The sequence below is a fragment of the Xiphophorus maculatus genome, chromosome 13 (genome assembly GCF_002775205.1).
Source record: "Xiphophorus maculatus strain JP 163 A chromosome 13, X_maculatus-5.0-male, whole genome shotgun sequence".
NCBI classification, from domain to species: Eukaryota; Metazoa; Chordata; class Actinopteri; order Cyprinodontiformes; family Poeciliidae; genus Xiphophorus; species Xiphophorus maculatus.
This window is the reverse complement of record NC_036455.1, coordinates 23,300,856-23,325,308: the sequence shown is the minus strand read 5'-3', so window position 1 is coordinate 23,325,308 and position 24,453 is coordinate 23,300,856. Positions and strand designations below refer to the sequence as shown.

The following is a 24,453-nucleotide window of genomic DNA, read 5'->3' as shown; positions in this document are numbered from 1 at the left end:
TTTCTGAACTCTATATCATGTTATAATGTCGCTGCTTCATTAAACATACCTGGAGTATTGCTTTGACTCATCTATGCATGTTTGAGAAATCCTTGAATCTGACGCCTTAACGGCTGGTCATACAATGCACCACCTATTTACCCTAAGCTCCGCCTTTGAGCTTCCGTCTCCAGCAGAGCTCCACCAGACTAGCGGCAGCAGCAATTAGCAAACTCCTGGTGGAACTCTGCATCTGCTTAGCTTATCATACAAACTACAATGCCCCTAAAAGTGGTTGTAAACAGCATCAATGGACATCTTGGAGAAGCATTGTTGGGATGGTGCAATGAAGGGGGAATGTCGGAAATGGAGTTGATTTTTTGAGACAGGCACCAGCCACCATACGACCCTGCAAGGATATTCGGATATAGATGATGGACGGATGGGTGGACTTCATCCGCAATGTTTTGAGATGGAAAGGTAAAGCGTATCATCCTACAAACGCTTGGTTACTTTTCAACAATGTAAGTGTTGATATTTTTATTCAAATCAGTTTATAGCTAGCAACAAGGACTCCAGGAGCAGCACAGAGCAAACAGATCCAGATTACGTCCAGAAATAAATACAGATTCAAAATTGGTGACATATACACACAAATTCAATCCTAATTATGACAGTCCGCAGTCAGGTAACTAAGGGAAGGATTAATGGATTAAAAGTACAGCGACATTCTTAATAATAATCTGAAGATGGAACCGAATTGGATTTTTCAGCAAGAGATTGACGCCAAACACAGAGACATGGAAACTCCGAGCTGGTTTCAGGGAGCAAAATGAAACCCATCAGGCTGATGGTTAACGGACTGGAACACAAATGCAAATCTATGTAAAGAACTGACTAAAGAGCATGGAGGAGGCAACAGAACCTTCAGAACTTGAGGAGAGTTTATGTGGACAAAAAGGTCAAAATCACACCCGACCAATACATGCGATCAGCGTCTCCGCATAGGAAACATCTTGAAGTTGTCGTCCACTAAACAGAATGTTTTTGCTAATAATTAATGCCACTTAGGATTGTTGATGTGTTACACATTGATTTCTGGACTAGACTGTGTTGATATCTTATATGTAGAAATTGTTTGGCCGTTGCGGTCATATCGCAACAGGATAAACAAAAGTATATTTAATGTGAAAAAGTTTACTGTTACTAACTGAAGATCGGCCTGTCCGCTCTTAAATTCATAACCAAATATACAGTACAGACCAAAGGTTTGGACACACCTTTTAATTCAATGAGTTTCCTGTATTTTCATGACTATTGACATTGTAGATTCACACTGAAGGCATCAAAACTATGAATAACACATGTGGAAATATGCACTAAACAAAAAAGTGTAAAACAACTGAAAATACCCCTTATATTCTAGTTTCTTCAATGTAGCAACCTTTTGCTGTGATTACTGCTTTGCACACACTCTGCATTTTCTTGATGAGCTTCAAGAGGTAGTCACCTGAAATGGTTTTCACTTCATAGGTGTGTCCTGTCAGGTTAATAAGTGGGATTTATTGCCTTATAAATAGTCATGAAAATAAAGAAAACCCATTGAATTAGAAAGGTGTGTCCAAACTTTTGGTCTGTACTGTACATAAGAAACTTTCTAGGAGCGTTATAGGTGAAAGGTATGTCCAGTACCCCCCACTGTCCCGGGTGTCTGTAGTTCTTTTGAACGCCCCTGCAGAAACCTCACGGCTCCTCATGAGGAGGGGGGGCTCGCTGTGACTGTGGGCCCCCCCCCCTCACCCCGCTCTCCCTCTCCCTCCCCCCCCCCCCCCCCCCGGCTCCTCCTGCGCTCGCCCCGGCACCGATTGTTGACAAAAGACGCTGCGAGACGGAGACGAAGGAGGCCAGAGCCGGTGCTGGTGAGCGGGTCTCCCCGTTAACTTGATTCGTTATTTCTCAGCTTCCCCTGGCAGAGTGGGATCCCAGCGGGGAGAATGGGATGGAAACCCGCCGTGGAGGGAGGAGTCCGGGCGGGCTGCTTTGTGTCCGCGGCGGAGGAGCCGACCGTTAGCCGTAGTGTTAATGCGGGGTCGGTCCCCTCCTCCCCGCTACCTCCTCCTCCCCCCCACCTCCGTGTGATCCGGTATCATATGATGTTCATTTCAGTCTGCAGCCGGGGGCAGATTGTGACAGCTTTCCGTCTCTCTTTGTGCCTTTGTGTGTGTGTCCCCCCTCTCCGGAAGGTGTGGCCGAGGTGATTCGGAGTCGGTCGGACCTCGCAGCAGCAGGCCGGTGTGAAGCGGACTCCTCCAGCACCTCCTTCCCTCTCATCACCTCTCCCTTTTCCTCCGCCTGAAAACATCCCCGCGACTGGAATTGTGTAGACAAAAGCGGAGGCTGGAGATGGATCAGCCACTGTGAGTGGAAGCGCCGGAGGAAGCGGCTGCGGCGGCGGCGGCGGCCTTGTGCAGGTCTGTTCATCCCGGGAATGGTGTGAGCTGAGACGGGAAGGCAGTCTGGATCTGACCGGGGACTCGTCGTTTCCCCGGAGCCTCCGCGGCTCGAAGCCGCGACCCGAGCCCTCCAAAATGGGGAAGTGTGACGGCAGATGCACGCTGTTGGTGATCTGTTCACTGCAGCTGGTAAGTGAGCATGCTTTGATACAGAGCCGGTCCAAGGCTGAATGGGGCCCTGGGCACGTATTATAACCAACATAAATCTCTACTAATGTTCCTTTACTATGACTCAAGTTTAAATCCCTGCAGTTCTCCAAATCACATTTAATTTACACCAGATGTATTGACTCTTTAAACTCTCATAAAAAATAAAAAATAGTAGGAAAATCTTATACTTTTAAAACGATGTTTTTTAGATGCTTTGACAAAATATCTAAATACTGATATTGTTACATTAATATTACATTTTATATTTTTACATAAAGCGTTCAACAATATAGAGTTGAAGTTTTTGAAGTTAAATCAGGTATAAAACATACATAGAGACCCATAATATAATTTTGTACTTGAAGTATCGCTATAAAGCATTTCATATTTACATTATTTACTGTATGACTCTGTTAGACTGTTTTTTGTTTTTTTTAAAGGACATACAATTTTAAAAACATTTCATGTTCTGTAATCATTCCAACATTAAGAGTTTGCATTTCACAAGGAAACTGTTTCTTGAAAGTTTACACTGCCATCTTTGAATTTTGGATAACACTGGGACTTGGCTGCAGTTGTACTTACATCCTCCACTAGAGGGCATGAAACAAGTATATCGTTTGATGCGGCAGGTTTTTGAGGAAAATTACTTTTTTTTTTTTTAAAGACGCAGAGGCCTCAGAAATTCATCCATCCAAGCTGATACATTTAGCATGATAGGCGTTTGTGTTAATATTTTTTACTGTCGTCAGATTTAATTAGTTTTCCTGTTTTAAAGGTAGAAAACGTAGAGTGAAACCAGCTGGTTTACTTTTACTACATTAATCTGTTCCACATGTATTTTAAAAGCTTGTTACAACGTAACTACACAGATTTACATGTAATATTTTACATTAAGGACCAGAAGTTTTGTTTTGCATGATTAGCACTGATAAATCACCCTCATTTGGGAGCCCTAAGCAGCTGCTTAGTTCACTTTTTGCCTTGGGTCGGCTCTGTTTGTGTTTGTGTGTCCACAGCTGAGACTGCCTCTCTAACCACCAAGATATAATTAGAGCGGCGTGCTACAGACACACACATTGTAATCAGACATTTTTGTCCAGCCTCCCTGTACAGTCACACTCACACATTCACACACAGCCCCCCCCCCCTCCACACACACACACACAGCTTTGAGCTGCAGCTGCTGGGGCGCCATCCCACATTACAGGCGAGGCTGTGGTTCCCTGAAGGAGAGGGAACAGAGTAGCCTCTGCATGTTGGTGTAGGCAAAACCATGTGAATCTTTAGAAGAACTCGCCCATGAATGTACGGGGTCTTAAACGGAATATAATTAGGGGCCCTACTTCCTGTTAAGGTCACCAGGCACCACAGCACCATTAATATGCCATAAAAAGTGTCCAAGATCTAATTTTTTCCAGTGTTGTCAATTTTAACACTAGTTTCATATTTCCTTACTACACCAACAACAAAACTGGTGGTGTTGATAGAGTAGTAGAATGATAATTAATAAATAGCAGGCTAAGAATATTGTAGAAAAGGTTGTTTCTATTACTTGTTTGTAGGCCTGTCACAATAAGCAATAAATTAATTAATCGCATGATAAACTAAAGCAAACTCAATCATTCTCATTTGCTTGATTCATCGTTTTTCTCTTTTCTCTCTCCTTTTACCAAAACTGGTCTTCAGTCTGGTGCTTTGGTATCAATTATCCCTTTTTTGAAAGACAATTTTGTCTACAGAGACTTCAGAATTCATTTTAGTTGTTGTTTCTGTTGTTTGGTTTTGTTTATTTATTTTGGATATTTAAAATGTTTTCCAGTTCCAATGTTTAAATGTTTGTCAAAATTCAAAGTTTATTGATGTTTGAGAAAGTGTTGCATTATTCTTCCATTGTTACTGTCATGTTAGTTGGAAATTGTCTCAAAACTACAATATTATCTTTTATTGTTCTGGAACAATTTATTGTTTGGCAAAGTTTGTTAGCGCGACAGGCCTACTTGTTTGGCAATTATATATTCAATTTGGCAAGACGTTGCCATTTTAATTGGTTGTAATAAAAACTGTCATTTATGGAAACAGATACATGTATAAATGGAAAACTGAATTACTTGACATATCATTAATATTTAAAGCTTGTTTAGAAATTAGCCTCATTCTTGATAAACATTCTACACATTTCAGGTTTTCAGCGCTCAGATATCTTCAGCGCCTCCTACTGGCCTGGGGCAGCAGCGCAGCTCGTCTATATGAACAATGGTCACACTAAACTGGCTTACAGTCACAGTGACATATATACGCCACCGACGCCTGTTGATGCATAATCAACACATACCCTGCATCACATTAGAAGCACTTTGATGCCATCTAGTGGTTGAAGTTGTGATAAATTCTACCTAATACAGCTAATTTACACGCTGCAAAAACTTTTGATGAATTTAGAATCTGTGTGACAGCAAAAGCGTTGTTTAGGTTTTATGTAATTCAGGTAGTAAAATGTTAAGACATTCCTTTTATATTGTTTAATAAGTACGACATGGTGTGAGTGTGCCTAGCAGCCTCGTTAGAGCTGCTCATTGTGGCCATTGTTTGCTGTGCTGATGAGTTTTTGTGCAGCAGAGGGATTTGGCCCACAGATTCTCATTAGTTTGGCCCAGCTATTTTTTTTTTTTTTTGTAAGGGGTGGTCCTTTTTACAGTCACTGGACTGGCTGGTGCTCCAGGCAGTTTCCATGGTAACAGCTGCGGCAGCCTCGTGTATGTGTGTCCCTGTCACTCTGTGCGTGTGTGTGATACCTTGATTAAGTGAGGACGCTTTATGTCCCTGCGTGCTTTTGATTATGCCTCCTCTGACGGGCCCTTGTGTGTGCATCTGAACCTCCGTAGGTGGCGGCCCTCCAGAGGCAGGTGTTTGACTTTCTGGGCTACCAGTGGGCTCCCATCCTGGCCAACTTCCTGCACATTATGGCCGTCATCCTGGGCATGTTTGGCACTGTGCAGTTTCGCTTCAGATACCTCATTTTTGTGAGTCCCACGTACCCCCACCCCTACCAGCATTCCACATTCCTGTCACTGAACTGACATAATTTCCTACAAGCACTTTTGATTGGATCTTTCTGGCAGTATGCAGTATGGCTGGTCCTGTGGGTTGGATGGAACTCCTTCATTATTTGTTTCTACCTGGAAGTGGGAAACCTGTCACAGGTAAACATATTCAGTTCTGTGAGTGTCCATGTGTTACTCTAATAAAAACCTATTTTATTACTTTTTATGTAATCTATTTTACGAAAAAAAATTTGATTTGCGTCACTTGTTTCAAATCAGTTTTTCTGGTCAAAAGAATCATATAGGGTTCACATTATGTGCTATATCAAGAAACCGAAATTTCTTTGAGAAAGTGAGATGATTAGGATAGAAAAAATGCAGAGCAGAGCTTGTGTTACAACTCTTTCACCATTCAGCATCGCTGTCATGACACCAGAAAATAATCAATATCAGTAATGCTTCGGTCCATAATGGATGAGTTGGGCCAGCCTCCAGCATCACTGTTGTGATTTCCATAAATACATTAATCGGTTGTCTCAAAATTCAATATTTTTTTAATCTTTTATCTCCTCTAGAAATATTTACAATTCTACCAGGATAAATTTAATTAGTCTGCCATGAACCTATAGATTCACGCTTTTCACCCTTTTCACAGAGTGTTAATTTTGGTAATAATAAACTGTCATCCTTCATTCCAAACCCAACTTCTTTTTTCTGCTTAAAACTTGATGAAAACTCATCCTGAATGACTAAAACCAGGATAGAAATTTCTGTCAACTAATGACATGAGACAAAAATATAGTAAAAAAGAATTTTAGTTGTTTCGAAAATCTGAATGAGTTAGAAAAAAATAGTCAACGAGATTTAATCTTGGGCAGTAGATAGTGAATTATGTGATACACATATGTGTTTAGCAGCAACATGATACTTGCCTAAACAGTATAAAATTGATAATTGCATTTATTTCATTCAGGTCAAACAATCCTAATGGTGATGTTGTATGTCCACTTTTGAAATTTGGCAATTTCAGGTTTTGAATGGTCAAAGTTTAACTTAAAATTTCAGAGTTGCTCTGCTTTTACACTTTCTAATTTAATAAAGCACGCAGTCTCTCTTTTGTAAACGATGGTTTGCTGTGTAGCTTTAGGATTCCCTTCTTGCATAGAAATTGCACCTAAGTAAAGAAGAATTAGAGCATGTTTAAAGGTATCAGACCTCTCCTTCCGGTGTTTAAAAGTCTGTAACATCTGAAGACTCATTGATGCTCTGAAAGTCTCTTTATGTTGTGCGGAGAAACATCGCTGACCAATCTGACGCTTTCCAGGACAGGGACTTTCTCATGACTTTCAACACGTCCCTCCATCGTTCGTGGTGGATGGAACACGGCCCCGGCTGCCTCGTGACGCCAGTGCTGGACTCTAGGATGGCCCCCGACGACCATCACGTCATCACGGTGTCAGGATGTCTCCTCGACTACCAGTACATCGAGGTGTTGAGCTCGGCCATCCAGATCCTTTTGGCTGTAAGTGTCTTGACACAAGACTTCCTATTAAAGCTTGCATCAGCCCCCGTCGTTGTTATTTTTCGAAGGCTGCTAAATCAAAACGTGCAATCTGACTGGACTATTTCGAACTTCTCAACAGCTCTTCGGCTTCGTGTACGCCTGCTACGTGAGCAAAGTCTTCCAGGATGACGAGGACAGCTGTGAGTGCTCTCCGAGGGTCTGCTAGTGTCGTGGCAACGATATCGGGTCGACTCATCCTGCTGCCGAGGATGTTCTTTTTCGAGAGAGGTCGCGGTAGCGCTCAATAGGTTTTGGGTGTGAGAGATGCCATCTCATTGTCTTCTCTTGCGTGAGTCATGCTTAGAGATCTCAGCGCGCAGGATTCCCTCCGGGTGATCTGAGCTCCCCGTCTGTGGGCAGCATTATGTGGGCTGGAGTACTCCCACCGCCACAGAGGCTGTCTGTTAGGCCTGCCATCTATGGGTCTGGAGGGCCTTTCTCATCAGAGTTTAATTCTCACCCTATCAGACACAAAAATTGGTGTAGGACGTCGTATGATTGATGTTCTTTCTCTGAAGTTTGAAAAGTTTTGCTCTCATATGGATAATGGAAATAATGCCCATCAGCATTATTACATTTTATATGGATGTTAGTAAATGACCGCATCATCCTCATGAGTAATTTGTGACTCATTTATGAGTTGCAGTGCAATGAAAAATATTATATAGTCTCTTTGGTCAGGTTTAATGGTTCCTCTGGTAAATCACTTAAAAGGGGAACAGACCTAAGTCTATTAGCTACTCTTGTAAAAAGGAGAGAATAGAGAACACACCTTTCAAGGGAAGCAGATGTGCGACGACCTGCTAATCTAATCGCCTAGCTTGAGTGGAATGTTCTCTCATCTTTCCCATTTTGATAAATTATTAGAATAAACTGGCTACTGAGCTATTTCATATAGTTTCTCCGGGGACATAGAGGTCCATTTGTCTGAGACACTCTTAAAAATGGAAAAGGCAAATAGAACATTCCGGTAAGGTGAGGCCGGTATCTATAGTCAGAGAGTCAATTGAAATGTTTTGAAACCTCTGGATCTTTGGCAAGCCAGGCTGGTGGTGGACCAAACGTCATCCTGCCATCAGGGCTGGGGAGCAGGGTGGTAAGAGAGGTGAAAAACTGCTCAGCTGTAGAAAAAAAAAAGCATTTTCTGGTCACAAAATCAGCAACCATCCATTTAAAGGCCTCTGTGCACAACAGAAGATGTTGCTGTAAATCCAAGATACGGTCAGATGAATTCATAAACTCTCTTATTTTTATAGATTCGGATTAAACTAGAACACTTGGTGATATTGATGTTATATTTCTCTTCTTTTTTTTTTGCCTTTTCAAGTTGATTTTATTGGTGGATTCGACTCGTACGGCTACCAGCCTCCCCAGAAGTCCTCTCATCTGCAGCTGCAGCCTCTTTACACGTGAGTCACAAAGTATTCAATAAAACGTTGAACTACTCCATGTTTTGTCACAATACAACCATCAATGAATTTTATTGGGATTTATTTATAACTAACCATCATAATGGAGTCCATAATTGTGAAACAGAAGGAAAGATAAGAATGAATTTGTATTATTACGTCAGTTTTGTTCTGTTCTCCCTGAATAAGAGCTCGGTTCAATCAGTTTCTTTCGGAAGTCACTGAATTAATTAACAGAGATGTGCAATCTCAGTATAAATCCAGTTGTACTGAGAAGGATGATCAGTGATGTAATAGCGAACATTGAAGAGCACCGTGGGAATAAAGATGTGAAGTTTCAGAACCAAACTTTGGAAAAACTCTCTGCGCTTTTTAATCCATCAGTGGGACAAACTTAAACATATAGTCAGAGCATTTTATCATATTCATTTATTAGAGTGGTCTAATCAAAGTCTGGCCATAACTGCAGCAAAAGGTTGCTCTCCAACCTATTGACATAGAGAGGCAAAATACAAATAAAGGTCAGAGTTTAGTGGGTTCTATCAAATAAATTAAAAAACAATGTATAATTTCCCCTCCAGAAATAAGTTATGCACTAATATGTTTAAATTGAACACTAAAATCATAATAAAATACACTGTATTTCTTATATCATAGGGAATTATCTCTAATTCTGACTATGATCTAATCCTCTCCTCCTCCCAGGGCTGGTTAAGTGTCGGTAGCGCCCCCTTGAGGCCCTAGCCTGAAGTTGTCACTGTGGATGGAAAGAAAGAAGCGGCAGGTTGCCCACCACCCCACCCCCCGATTACACTCACTCGTTTGTGTCGCAGTTTACCCGAGGAGCGGACCTTTGACCCCGGAGAGGAGAGACGGTGTGAGCATGTTTGCGTGTGTGTTTTTTTGTCCGAGGAAGGAAAACTGAAATCAGCCCTCAAACGAACGTTGCAGAGCTCAGGGACGAACCAGCAGTTCCCGGTGGGAGAGGAGCTGGAGGGCATTCAGAGAAGATTCACTCTAAACTGCCAGCTCTGAGCGCTTCCTCCCGAGTCGACGTGTGTGAGTGAGTGCGTGTGTGTGTGTGTGATACGACTGCGCAGCTCCGAGCTGGTGCTTCGTGGTTGTACTCTGGACTCTACGACCACTTTGCGCCTCTGTGTTTGTTTGATTTCTTTGCTGGGGTGAATGTCCCTGTGTGTGTATGGATGTTTTCGGAGGGGCGGAGCCGCGTGATAGACCGAGGCACAGCTCGTACCTGTTGTCGTTTTAGAGTGTGACGTTAAAGCTAGAGCAGTCCTGCAGTTTCCTCCTCCCAAAGCCGTCTTTCTTTCCTCCCATGCTGCTGCAACTGCACACCTCAGGCCCGTAGGAGAGGGCATCGAAACCACGACTCCTTAAAGGATCAGCCTCGCATAAATCAGTGTTTGTTCTGGTACAGAAGAACTAAACAAACAAGCAATCAGAGTCTGTCGTGCAATAATCTCACACACACTCCGTGTGACTGGTGTTATTTTGGACCGTAATGCAGCTGTTGGACAGTAATCCCTCCATGCGATGTCCTGATAATAAAAGGTGCCGATTTCTGTTTTGTTTCCAGGAGTGTCTGTGGTGCATGTGTTCAGATCAGATGGCTTTGGGATGAGGCATTAGTGTGTATTTTTATTTTTATTTGTTGGGGTGGGAAGTAGTACTGTGCATGTAAATAACCAGCCGATGATTGTTTTGTTGGTTCTATTTACAGAAGAAGAAGAAGAAAAGAAAGAGGCCCACATTATGGAGGGAGTGGGAGGGATTACAGCAAATTTGTTTTTGCTTTGTACCTGTTTCTCTTCTTTCTTTTTGTATATATCATGTTGCCTTGTTTTAGCCAGTTTGCAGTATTCCTCCTTGTTGTATCAGGAAGACATTGAGTCCGAGCAGCTCGTTCATTGACTCTCGTCAGAACAGGGTGGGGGCGAAGGAGACTTTAGAGACTTTTTTTTTTTTCAATAATAAATGTGACAGAAAGTGAGAATAAAGGAGACAGGTATGAGGTGCAGACCTCAACGGGTGTAAAGTAAAGTTTGAAATAATAAAAGTACACTTTCTACTTCAAATGTGACTTCTGTCGTCCTCTGCATACACGTTTGTCTCACTGAGTAAACTAAGGTTGAATAAACTGAGTGCTGTCACGACTGGTTTTGTTTCTCTGCATCCCGTTTCACTTCAGTCGTTTGTTAGCCGTCAGCCTTGAAAGTCTTCAGCGTACAGAGGAATGGCTCTTAAAGAGACGGTGCACAGGAAAATACGGGAGCCGTTCCTGCAAATATACTCAAGAATTTAACATTTTTTTCACTTAACATTAGCGGCGCAATCCTTTCTGGTGTCCCAGTATGTTAAAATTGGTATTACTTTAATATTAAGCACTACAAATGAGAAAATACTTTTTTCATGATGTAATTTATTTTTTTTTACCATCACAGACACAATTGTTTTGTGTAGTTTAATAAATATCAGCATAAAACCCCCCAAAAATAAGCATAAGAAATGGGAGCAGGAGCATTTTTCCCCCCTTTTATTTTTTTTTACAATTTTACAACAGTGAAAGGTGGATTTTATGGAATTGTGGTTCCATATGCATGTTTTTGGACTTGGTTTGTATGTGTCCGAGTACTGACACATACAAACATGCAGACAGCATGCAGAAGGGTCCTGGCCGGCCTCAAACCCCTAAGTCATCCTGCTGCACAGCAGTTGTGTTTCTGCTTCACTGACCTCACAAAAAAACTATACAAACATAAAAAAAAAAATCCTAAAATATCTTGTCTGATGGATTACTCTAGTGGCACATAACTGTAATAAAATAAAATAAAAAATACATATGGTCTACCTTGCAAAAGCTTTAAATGTCTTTTTAGATGAATCTACACATTTCATCCTGATTTTAGTTCTGAACTCTGATCAGACCAATGCATAACTTTAATTTTCTTCCAATTATGACCAATTAAATCTCTTTATATTCAATTTATTCAGTTTTCTAACTGAAACCTCTGCATGTCCTTTTATCAAACCCTTCCTGTGATTATTGTGCCTTAGTGTAAACCACCTCCTATTTGAACTACTTTGTTTTATGTCTATCTCAACGTGGCTCTCCGCCAGACCTCCCTCTCAAAAATGTCTTAATTTGTTTTAGTTTTTTTTTTTCCTGATAAAATAAAGGTAAATAAATTAATTCATATATTAAAAAAGAAAAATTAAATAGCTAGGTGGGTGTTTCTGGGAGGTTGTGACACTACAAATGTATGCATTGCAAAGAGAAACAAAAGAAAAATAATCATGAATCAAAAAAACCTTTAGTCTTATCTCCCTAAATTATGGAAGGCGGTCTCTGCCTGCCCCTCTTGCCCACTCCTTTTTTTTAATGTTTATATCCTCCTTAAACATAAAGCTCATAAATAATAAATCTGGCCTTACATTTTACCCTGTAATTACATAAATGTAATCTGGCATGCAGTTCTTTCCACCACAAGTTAGCCTGAACTGTTTAGTTATTTATCGCCCACCAGGGTATAATAAATTATGTGTAATCTTCTGTTTGCACGCTATTTATATGACTCATTACTCCCGTTCTGACTATGTTTATCCATGACGTAAAGCAAACAAGCAGCCTGTCAATGTCCCAAAAGTGTCCATATTTCTCTAAAGGTAACCCAATTAACGGGAATGTTTTGCATCCGCATTACATCACCCACACACTGTCAGCACTCTCTCTCTCTCTCTCCCTCTGTGTGTGTGTGTGTGTGTGTGTGTGTGTGTGTGTGTGTGTGTGTGTGTGTGTGTGTGTGTGTGTGTGTGTGTGTGTGTGTGTGTGTGTGTGTGTGTCTCTGGGTGGACACTGGCACATTCCCAAATGCCCGCTGGGGGTCTCTTTATTTAATTATTTATTTATTCTCCGAGTAACACCCCCCTCTCTTTTCCACGCCGTCCCTTCACATTCCTGGGAGGTAGCAGAGCGTCCTGAAAGCCACGCTCTGGATGGCCGTGCGGTGCAGCGCGCCGCTGCCATGGCTGCACGCACCCGTTACCGTGGAGACCCGGTTGCTTTGTGTATCCACCACAACGAGACATCTTTCTATATCACCACCCAACAAACTGAGGAATAATACCAACATCCTTTACATCATTCTAATGGGTAATTCCCTGATATCAATGCCAAATCTGAGTCATTATTTGCTACGGTATTTTATCTAATTAATTAGTGTTTATTTAATTTTCTGGGATGTTTATTTTACTGAAACAGCAGCGAGTACAGCAAATCTTTAGCGCGACCAGCTTTGTGAATGGGGTTAAAAACAAAACCTTAACAAATACGGCGAACAATACCAGCAGACAAGACACTGGGGCTTAACAAAGGGACCGGTGCGATGTGAACCCTCCCTCTTAACTCTGTTGGAGCCTATGGCAAGCTAATTCATCACATAAATGGGAAGACCTTATTTTGACAATATTAATCTTTTCCTGGACAAAATAAAGATTTCAGGCATTCAGGAAAATTTTACATTGGAGATAATTTACATGTTTGTCATAGGACAATTGATTTCACTTTTTCCATTCTGTGTAATGCCAACACGTTCTGTGAAGTACATCATTGTTATTTCGGATATCTAAAACCGAATCATCAGCAGGAGAAATTTACATTTTTGATTTTAATAAACCCCTCTTCATTACTCAGTCGCATTGTTTTTTTATACATATATCTAAATGAAACACATTGAATATTCCGTTTACTTAATTTTTTATGTGTAACATAACTAAAGAGTTTATTAAGGAATTTACATTTTTTTTAATCAATGTGCAAAAATTTAAATAAATCAAATCTCCCTTTTAATTATTGTTTTCACAGGTAATATTTGATTTTCTCCCAATGCATAGCAATGACGTGGTGCTATAAGCTCTACCAAAAGGGGGCAGTAATGCACCAGGTTGAGGAATCCACCACATTCTTGTTTTAAAACTTAGAATGAAATAGATAATAATGATAGACTAAAGAGTTCCTTCTGAAATTATATTTCCTTTTGATAAACTTAAATTATTGATTGTGGGAGTGTTCTATAATCGGAATGCTTACTGTATAAGAAAGCACTTTTTCACCCTAATCAAATAGCAATTACTGAGTAAAAAAACGACATAAAAGCGATATGTCTGTCTGGAAAGCATGGATAGCTGAAGCAGAATTGAAATAAGAAGAAACATTTCAGATATTTGCCATACATCTGCCATGGTAACTGAATAAACTGTATTTTTCTTTATTTTATTCTTATTTATTTTATGCAAAAATGAAGAACAATCCAGACATCGTTAAGATTATTTTAAATGTTCAAAACTTAACAATAATAGATGTTCCAACATTCAAAAAGATAACTACTAACACACTTGATCATTTAATACCATATCAAAAGGTAATCGTTTTTCCCGATTGTAAAATGACAAATTACAATCAACTTGTATTTAGTGTTTAAGCTGCGTAGATGATAACACGTTCCTGCTGTAACTTTTGTTTGACTCGGCAAACTTTGCTGTAATTTGATGCTATGAATATTTCCACAAGGGACAGTAATGCGTTTAATTTGTTTGCCAAATTAGGCAAACAAATGTCTAAAAGCCTGTGAGGCTTTTAGAGGTTCATCATACTTATTAATAGAGACATAAGAAACAGCTTTCTGTTGTCCTCACGCTTTTTCAGCCATATCACAGAGAGAAAAAAAATGACATTATGCTTTACCAATCTGCTTGACAGCTTTGTGTGGGGTAATATTAAGCAAAACAAAACCAAACAAATGAGTTATATAATATAATTATTCAACAGTAGTTTTGTTTGAAATGTCTATACTTCAACTTTGAATAACTAAACATTTGATTGTTACTATCCAGCATACATTTATAACAGGTTAAATAAAAATGTCTGACATCAGATACCATAATAGGAAGAAAAACAATATTTAGAAATATATAACAGTGATATTATGGATTGTAAATAGCTTTATATATATATATATATATATCAAACTCTCAGAAAATGTAATATGTGTCAGCTCTTTTGAAGCAGAAATTGAGGTCACAGACTTTGCTAATGCCAATTCCAACTTCAGGACACTACTGTATTTGATTGCTCAGTTTAGAAACTAAAAACATTTTACTTCTCGGTAGCATGATATAACGTGTGCATGAGGTTAATTGCCACATAGAACATATGCAGTAGGTTAGGTTGATTTGTATCGCCAAATTGTAGATGTGAGAATGTGCAATTTAAGCCACTAATAACCATTGAGTGGCACGTCAAACCCAAAAGTCGTAACAGGATCTCCAGAGTTTAATGAAGTCTATTGCTCAGGCAAGACTCAAAATTTATAACAGAATAAAAACTTTAACAATTTAATAGTCTGCAAGTTCATATTTTTAACTTGATTCACTTGATTCCATGTGTCAGAATGTGCTTTTCTGAGTCCATGAACCATTTGTGATCGTTTTGTCCCTGTTTGCTTGTAAAACTATTTGCACTTAAGTGCCAAAACATTTGAGCAAGGTGATGTATTTTGGAATTTATTTTTGAAATTATATTTTTCTTCAACTTGCACTTATCCCTTTTAAACTAAAAAAGACAACTTCTGTCCTTTCAGCATTTTTGTGCTGTTCAAAACTACACCTTTTGAATCCAGAACACAATTTGAATGATAGTTTAATGTGTTATTTTTTTTATTATTCCCTGTTGCTGAAATGTATACAAAATGCTAATGTTTATTTTTTTCTCCATTTGTTGAGGATATTACTTTAACCTACAACAGTATTATTAATATAAATTATCATTTAAATCTAAAGTACAATTTTAGAAGTTTGGTTTGATTAGATATCGCTACGGCTTGCCATACAGGCGCAATGAGCCGTACGCTCCCTCTCATCCCTTCCCGTCATGCGGCGCTGCTGCCTGCTCCTCCGTCGAGCCGCCATGTTGTCGGAGTGAAAGCCCGGGGTGTCACAGAGAAACTGGGGCCGAAATCCGCGACCATCCACCCTCTCCGCCGGTAGGTATCTCCTTGACTCTCCCCACTGTTTCTCCAGACTTTAGTTATCGACGCCCCGATGCAGATATTGCAGCTTTAGTGGGCCAGGAAGTGGTGAAATAAGAAGATTTTGTGAAGCTGGAGCGGCAGTGCACCTTTCTGCTGCCTGGCTCCTTCCTCCCCTTGTGTCGGTCTTCCGCTCCAGACAGTTTTCGGGCCTTTGTTAGCATCCGCGTCAGCTTTATCTACCCAGACAACTGGGTCGCCAGACACGTAAAACCCCTCGGGTGTTTATCTATAACCGAATTATGAAGCCGTGAAGCTACCGAGGCTGTTAAAATCATTGCTAGAAGCCCGTGTTTGCAACCGGTTGGAGCTTGTAACAGGAGGCCGTGTTATTGTCGGTAGACACGGGCAGTGAACCCTCCGTAACTCACGGATAACCGACGAGAGCGAAGGCCAGTGCGTGAAAAGAAACCCTGGAAAGCGTGAGGCTTTTTCAGCCTGCATCTATGGTTTCTGTTTGGTTCGGTGTGTGTGCCGGGGTGGCCTGTGTGTGGAGGCACCAAACAGTATCTGTTGTTAGCCGCAGGTTGGGATTGTCACACCCCTGTCTGTGCCCGGAATGCGGTGGATTGAGCCCGGTTATCGAATGATTAACCCCGCTGGACTGGGAGCCTCTGCCCGTTTCCGGGTGCCGAGGTTGAACTGAGAGCACACCGAGCAGTGTGCGCTGGATTTCCGGGTGTTTAGAGAACTCTGATGAAGCGCTAGCATTTCCTTGTTACTGAATGGAAGAGTGCAACAGGAAAACAAAGGCTGCACTCGGTTTGTGAATGACCAGTTGGCAGGCTGGTTTGTTTTTAGCTGCTGGAGGTGTTTAGCCGGCTGGTTTGTGGCTATATGTTTGAGGGTGGTTATAGTTGTCTAGGCTGTGTGTGTTTAGAGGACCCAAAGAGTCAGACATCCTCACACAAAGGTAATTACTATATATGGATAAGTGTAAAAAGGGCTGCTTGTCACTTCTACTTGGCCTGTAGGGACACTAATGTGAGATTAGAGCCTGTTGGATAGGGAGAGGTTGTAAAACACAAATTATTCTCCTACTGCTGGACATCGCTAATGCTGTCATGACCTGTGCAGCACCTTGCAAGAGTAGCCATACTGCTTTATCTTTTTCGCATTTTGTTACAGTTCAAATCTCAACTTTATAATATTTTATTGGGATTTTATATGTTAGACCGACACAAAGTAGTGCATAACTGTGAAGTTGACTTAAAACATGCACTTAAAAATTGTGAATGATGTATCTTGCTTGTACAGTAGGGGCTAAACGATATTAGGGAAACAAGCAATATGCAATAATGACATCACTTGGAATAAACACATAGTGAATGCCACCAAATGCATTGCAATCACAGATAGCCTGGACGCTTGGCACTTAAACAATTAGCGAACATTTACTGTGGTTCTAGGAGTTCTTCACTTGCGATGACAAAATATTATTTACAGTTGTGTAAGTTGTGTAGCCGTACTGTGTCAAAGCAGTTTTCTGGGGTTTGTTTTAACCTGCTTAAAAATGTTTGACCACTATCCCACTCAAAAATACCTCCAGCTCAGTCAGAGTGGAGAGTCTCTGTGAAGACGAATTTTCCAATCTCACCACAAATTTTGGATTGGATTTGAATGTGGGTTTGATCGAAGCCACTACGTTGTAACTCCGGCTCTATGTTTTAAGTTCGTGGAAATCAGGTGTAATTTTTCCTTCTACTTCAGTTACCTTCTACTTTGTGTTGGTCAGTCGCATAAAAATTCAACTAAAATCCATTACATTTTGTGGATATAATGTAACAAAATCCGAAAAGGGTTCTAGGCGTACAAAAACGGTGCACGTCACTGTATCTGCAGCCATATCCCACACGTGTTTCTTCAGGTTTAAAACTGCTTTTAATCACCACACGGCCTTCACTCTTTCCCCTGATTAAGCAACCAGGCCACCTCTGACCTTTTCAAAATGACAGCCACCAGTTTGGCTCCATATCTTGCAAATAAAGCGAGTAGTCTCCCTCTTGTGTGCACACATTCTTAGATAGCGTTATTTTTTCCCCAAATAGTTTCATTTGCGCAATATGCTGAGTGGCGAGTTTTATTTGGTACAAATAGATAAGGTGAACAGATTTAACAGTTATTCTGCTTGAGAGAGCTGTTCGTTGTACTTTGGAGGCACTGACCTTTGTTTTTCCTGTTATTCCCGTGCGGAAAGAAGTAAACAGAAAAACTAAGGACGGAAAAATTGTTTTTAAACAAACAACAAAAGAAGTGTTGTAATCTGACATGTGATTACTCTTGTGATGGCACTAAAAAACAAAATATCTGAAATGGTTGCTAATATTGATCTCCAGCTATTTCTCACCACAAACTGTTCTTCGGATTAGTTTCATAACTAAAGCTTTTCAGCTGACAGCACTATGAGGACCAGAAAAAAGAAAACTAATGAGTGACTTGGGGCATATCGTGCATGAAGCAAATAATTGCTGTAATATGTAAATAATTGTATAACTGTAGACTCAATCTGTTGTCTTTAGTCATGGGTTTTAGATTCGATGTAGTTAAGGGATTATGTACCTACTGTGACCTTTTTAAATGAGTTTTTGTTATCTTTTGACTAAAATTAATCTTCAATAGCAGGTCGATCCCTTTAATTATTTGACTTCATTATCCTGTGACGCTAACGTTAAGCTAACTTTGATATTAACTGGACTTCTTTGAGAAACCTTTGACTTTTATTTGTTTTGAAAGTACATTATTGATCAAAGTGTAGACAAAATATGTCAAAACATTCAAAGGCCAAAGAAAAACATATTTCTAATAAGCATCTTGAGGCCTCCAAGAACTTTTGGGAGAATTTTCTGTCAGCTGCTGAGACAAGAATGTGTTAGTTTTGGTGTTAGTTTTTCTGGAATAAAACTAGAATGCCAGAAAAGGAGCAGCATATTCACAGTGAAAAATGGTGGTGGCAGTGTTATGGTCTGGGACCTCGATGATTTAGCCTTTATTTATTAAACCATCATCTCTAAAGCATAAACGAGAATTTTGGCTTTTGGTTCATTATCTAACTCAAACGCACTTTATTCATGCAGCAGGGGAATGATCCAATCCACACAAGTTCACCTCTTAATGGCTCAAAAAGGAAGGTTTTGGAGTGGCCTAGTCAAAGTTTGGACCTAAAATCCATCTAAGATGCTGTTACAGGACATTAAACAAGACTGCTTATTCTCTAAAACCCTCATTGTGGATGGATTAAAACCGTTCTGTAAAGAAGAGTGGGACTGCGGACTCTCTCACTTCCATGCCTGGTGGCAGTTGTTCCTGCCAGTAGGATCACAGCCAGTTTGGTTTTGGGGACAGTTTCCTTTTTATATAGAGACTTTACATTCTACATCTGCTCTTTTTCTAACCCAGATGCTAAATGATTATTGTTGCATCTGGGTTCCTAAAGCCCTGCATAACTGCCATAACCGATGTTTGTGTTAGTGGTAGAGTCCATGTCCAGGGTGGTCCTCCTCTGTCTTTCATTATTATGCAGATGTACGAGTAAAATTATTTTTGGCAATGCTTTTATGCAAACACCTTTTAAATCGACTGTGCATCTGGAGCCCAATAAAATTAGTTTATTTCTTAATTTTGGTTTCCCCTCAGTATAATTTTCTTTCATCACACGTGGACAAATCCTAAGTCATGAATTAAGAGCAAATTTGACACTTAAATGAAAACCTCTAAAAATAATGGCTTTTATAGGGGTTGGCTAATCTGGTTCACATTTGCCCTAATCTTCCTCTGGTCTGGAAAAATGTTGGTCACACAGTGATTATGATAGTAAAGTTCTCAGTTTTATGTGTCTAACCTTTTCATTATCATATTATTCTTTCATTTGCTCTCATTGGGGCACATTTCAAAGAATTAATCTTATATGGAAAACATGACTTTTGTCCTTCCCCACTTGTAGATGGTATAAAGTGGCTTAAAAAACCCATTGGTCTCTTTAAACGTTAATTTATTCCTTTATTTCTCGGTGTGGACTTTTTTCCAACTAAAACCCCCAGGGCATCTTGTATTTATGGTGTTGTCGAGCTGTAATATTCATCCCATTATTTCTGTTGTTCATGTTCCAGTCCTGATGTACATCATCAGTTTTTATCTGATTTGTAGCTTCCAATCTAAACTAAACCAAACAAGAGTTTGACTGTTTCAAGTCACCTCAACCGTATTTAATCCTCTCCACCTTCTAATCAAAATAACTCTTCCTGACCAATCCGGACTGTGAATTACATTACACGCAGAGAGAGTCTTTAACAAACACTTTGAGATTTGTGATGCATTCATATGTGAAAATGGTAAACAAGACTTTTATTCTCAATCCACCGGGATTTACCTATTTTATTTTATAAATTATTTAAATAGTTTTATTGTCCAGCACTAGCACATTGTTTAATGAGTGCAAACTATAAGTGACCACATCCATGAAAATGTCCATCTGGTAAAGCCTGCACTGGATGGAGAAACATCACTGTTGATTTGTAGGGATGCACCGATCCACTATTTTATTACCAATACCGATATTTGTTTATTTAAGGATCCTCAATTCTTCCTGGGCTCCACACCAAACTTTACAATTAAATCATTGCTTACAGACATCGCACAAAGACAAAACAAAATTAAATTAAACACAAAATTCAAATCAACCGCTTCAACAGTTATAGCATCTCACAAACATTATGAAAAGACATATCCAAATACATTACCACACAAACAATTTCAGCAATATCAAAACTCAACTAAAAACAAATGATGACAAACTTCAAATATAAATTTTATAGAAAATGCAGACATTAAAAAACCCCAGCAAAATAAATAAACAGTGCTTAGCCTGGCGGGGGCACAAGTAAAGCCTGGTGGCCTGCCAGGCTTAATAATACACCGGGGGAAACCTGGAGATACTTGAATACCTCCAAACTAGTGACGTAACCTTTCCTGTTTTAATCACAGTTTCCACTCTGTGCTGCTGTTTATATTCTTAAGCAGTTATGAGGCACGGTGGTGAAACCTTAAGCTGCTGCTGCACAACTTACTCAACAGGTAGTTGCTAGGTAACCACAAGTTACTCTTCAGGTTGTTGCGAGGTAACCAAAGAGTGAGTGAATTAGTTGATGCCACCGTGAGAAGTTGAGAAGCTAAAGCCTTTTCCTCTGCCTACATCCCCCAGAATGCTGTGCGATTCTGGATCAGAGTTCAGTGAAATTCTTAAATATTCTGTCGGATGTATTACCTATTGATATTGATCATGTGTCTATTGAGATGTATATTGCTTTTGACTGGCTGCTTTGTACACGTCACCCTGTAACTGAAAAGTCTGAATTTTCACAAATAACTAATAATATACAATTAATTTGGAGTTACGGTCCACAGAAATAATACCGAACTACTAATAGTTGGGGGTCTGCTCTACACTCTTTTATATAACTAAACTTGTGAAATTGCTGATATGTCTTTCCAGCTGACTACTGTGTCTTTCAAACAGCGCTTTCAAGCCAAAGCTAAAATTTGTGGAGCTGAAAGCACCCCACACTTTATTTATTTATTTTTCATCGCTGCAGTTCCAGGTCTGGCTCCAGCCCTGAAGCAGCGATTAAGCCTCATTTAGAGCTGGAGGCAGACTCATATTGACCAATGACAAATAAAAATGTTGCCAGCATCATGTTGCAAATCTGTGTGATTTTCAATTTTAGTCTGACTAATTGAAGATAAAAAAAATGCAGTTTTAACACTGTAACATAATGAGCTTCTTTCCTCTGCGCTGTTTGTTTTAATGCAACCTGCCATGCGGCTATTTTTGGCCAGTAAAGCACAGAAAACTGCTTTTCCCTGAATTTATGAATGCAGCTTTCAAATCCAGGTACAAAATTAGTCGACTCCTGTGCACAGGCATCCCTAATTCCCATTTATAGTCTGTTTATGAATATTGATCTGAGGTCGGAAATGCCAGTCTGCATTGTAAAGGGCTTTGCCAGTATTTGCATACTAAGACATTTGTTTTAAAGTGATATTGATTGAAAATATATAGACTTATATTGATAAACTGCCTTTAATCTCGGTTTCCCTAATGAAACACAGAATTGCTAAATAAAATTTTAATAGTTTCACTTTGGGCTGTTATTTGTTCAGCTTCTCTGAATTTCCGGTTTGGCCTTTGTAGCAGCCTATAAATCAGCAGGAATCATCTTAAACTTCTCTGGACGGATCAAATGTGTGTTTCTACAGCCTATTGAACCAGTCTGCAATTGTCGTCTTCTAACACGTGTGTGTCTGTGTGTGTCTCTATCTGAACAGGCTGTGGTGGAATGAGCAGTGTGTGTGTGTTGAAGAGGAAAGCAGTGCTCTGGCAGGATTCATTCAGCCCCCACCATAGAAGTACATCTCCCAGCATGCCTGTGGTGCTGAGTAGCGGAGGACATGCCCTCCCAACTGGACAGACCCCTCAGGCCACACCCCCCAGTCAGCAGGTAATGCCTACCACTCTGATTCCTCTCTGCTTCTGGCTCATTCATAAATCAATGGATGCATCTGATTAAAAAGAAAGCAGGAAAGTTGAGCTTATTTACTTCCCTATGCATTTACATATTTATTCAGAGTCCAGTTTAGGACTTAAAGGTGACCTATTATGCTTCCCTGAACTGGTTAGGATAGGTCTATGGGCTAAACAAAACATTCTCTTTACATGTTTTGCACAAAATCATCTAAAATGAGCTATTAGAATGAGCTGTTTTTGGACCTCTTGTCACTTTAAACCCAAATAAGCTGCTGCCGGCCACGCCCACCAACTCAACGTTTACACTCGCAGGTGAAAATGGCTGAAAACAGTTGTACAATTATACAACTGTACATCTTTGAAAAGCATTAGTAGGGCCTCCTGCACAACTAACAAGGACTCAGCAAGTGGTTTCTGAATGGTTAAGACAACATCAAGACAATTCGTCTTTTCCAGCAGCCAAATGTGCTGGAGCTCTGCCGGGGTTGCTAGGTGATGGGACGGGCTCGCTGGGGTTGCTAGGTAACAGCGTACTGCGCATCAATTTGACTCAACATTTAGTCAAGTTTTTAAAATAGCTCATTATCTAGACAAAGTGGGCTTTTTTTGTGTTTTTGTAATGCTTGGGCTGTTTTTTGAAGCAGTTGAGACCCACATGGGAGAATAAAAATTTTAACCATAAATAAAACAAATTATTAATCATCAGAATGGAAATTATCGAGATCATTTTAATTTATCATGCAAGTAATTGTGTTCTTCAAATGTTTGTGAAGCCAAATGCTCAAGCAAGGTTTCTTGGACCTTGAGAGAGAAAACAGTCCCACAGCATTACAGATCCTTCATCAAGCAGTAAGATGTAGCAATAAATGCAGGTTTTTATGATTACTAAACCTGAAAATGAATTATACCACACTATGCCACTTGATTAAAAGCCAAATACATTAAGGTTTTCTCTAATGGAACTGAAAAAATATATTGCAACAAATGTGCTTCACTTCTTTTTTTTTTTTGTAAACCTAATCCGTTCTGTGTGTCTGTCATTTTAAGATGTGTCTTATCTTTACAAACCACTTGCATCTTCTGTAGTGCAATCAGCAATTAAATAAAAACATCTTTTAGAGACTTTTTCACAGTCAGTTTGTAGAAAAAGTACTAAAAGTGTAGTTAATATTCTCCACTGTCTATATAGTGACCCGTAGAAACTGTTAGTATTACTTCACAAATGGAGAAAGTAATTCGTAGATTATAAACATTTAGTCGTTTTCCCAGGTTGGTTGAGGTGCTGCTGTGTAAGCAGAAGTGGTTACCAGATCTGATTCTTGTTGCGTCAGTCCTGTGCTAAATACCTTATTTGATCTGGTTTAATACTTTTAGGATATCTCATAAGGAGGAACCTACTTTCTTTTTTAAAAAATAATAATATTAAACAGCTGTCACCGTAAGTCAAATTTGGATAGCATTCCTTGTGTGTAAGAGGATGATTAAGTCCATCTGTTTTCAGAGCTGTTTGACCACTTGTGGTGGCAGACATGTTTTTCAGGGGAATTCAGTGTTTACACTCAGAATGAGTAAGCGGAGAAGTCATCTTTCCTGTTATTTGGAAAAGTACTCCTTTCTGTTAGTATGTATCTAACTCTTACGCATCAACATGCAGCCCTGGTCGGATTATTGCGGGTTTAGATGATGCAAGCCTAGAAAATGTCAGTCTGTGGATGATTTTTTCCTCTGTTGACCCCGACTGATGATCGCAAGTCAAGTAATGAGAAATCTGGGGGACAGGTTGTTCAATAAAAGCATCAAAACCAAAAGTCTCAATTTTTAGGCCTGGAGAACACAATGAAACCATTTTCCGTTCTTTATTTTAGCTTCAGTAAATCAGAGGAAGGTTAAGGTCATATGTTTTGATGCATAAGTGGAAATAAACCTTTAATTCCTCCTTTGTGTCATTTTCAAAATTTCTGTCTAGGTCGAGGAACCATCTATGGTCGACATTTGTTGCACTCAATTGTTCAATGAGCACAAAGTTTACACCACGAAATGTGTGTTTTGTAATTGATGAAAACCTGAACTGGTTATTGACCGGTAAATATTTTTTGTCCGCTTGTCCCATAGTTATAAAGCATTTTTAAATAAATAAATATAATGCATTTAGGATTTGAATTTTACTAAAT

The 24,453-nt window shown here is 39.7% G+C and overlaps 2 protein-coding genes across 4 annotated transcripts in view; both read left to right on the top strand.

Moving 5' to 3' along the window:
- Positions 1-1,813: 1,813 nt before the first annotated feature.
- Positions 1,814-10,755, top strand: nkain1 (sodium/potassium transporting ATPase interacting 1). Of its 3 annotated transcripts, XR_002753725.1 has the most exons (9): positions 1,814-1,898; positions 2,223-2,621; positions 5,528-5,665; positions 5,765-5,845; positions 7,011-7,208; positions 7,330-7,390; positions 8,578-8,659; positions 9,365-10,231; positions 10,401-10,755. XR_002753725.1 is itself a non-coding variant. In XM_005797318.3 (8 exons), exons 2-8 carry the CDS (start codon positions 2,568-2,570, stop codon positions 9,372-9,374), a joined length of 624 nt encoding a protein of 207 aa, XP_005797375.1. In that variant the 5' UTR covers positions 1,814-1,898; positions 2,223-2,567; the 3' UTR covers positions 9,375-10,755. The 3 variants fall into 3 exon arrangements, 2 of the variants coding, with proteins under 2 accessions (XP_005797375.1, XP_023200982.1); XM_005797318.3 differs by having other exon boundaries at positions 9,365-10,755; XM_023345214.1 differs by lacking the exon at positions 1,814-1,898 and having other exon boundaries at positions 1,911-2,621; positions 9,365-10,755.
- Positions 10,756-15,609: 4,854 nt separating this feature from the next.
- Positions 15,610-24,453, top strand: part of pum1 (pumilio RNA binding family member 1) — a 28,812-nt gene continuing 19,968 nt past the window's right edge. The window contains exons 1-2 of the mRNA XM_005797317.2: positions 15,610-15,717; positions 22,084-22,256. Coding sequence (XP_005797374.2) covers positions 22,095-22,256 — 162 coding nt within the window. The 5' untranslated portion in view covers positions 15,610-15,717; positions 22,084-22,094. The remainder of the gene's footprint in view (positions 15,718-22,083; positions 22,257-24,453) is intronic.

Coding starts and splice junctions, on each gene's coding strand:
- nkain1 (XM_005797318.3), top strand. CDS start 2,568: ATGGGGAAGTGTGACGGCAGATGCACGCTGTTGGTGATCTGTTCACTG. Junction 5,666..5,764: donor GCTTCAGATACCTCATTTTT/GTGAGTCCCACG, acceptor TCTTTCTGGCAG/TATGCAGTATGGCTGGTCCT. Junction 7,391..8,577: donor CCAGGATGACGAGGACAGCT/GTGAGTGCTCTC, acceptor TGCCTTTTCAAG/TTGATTTTATTGGTGGATTC.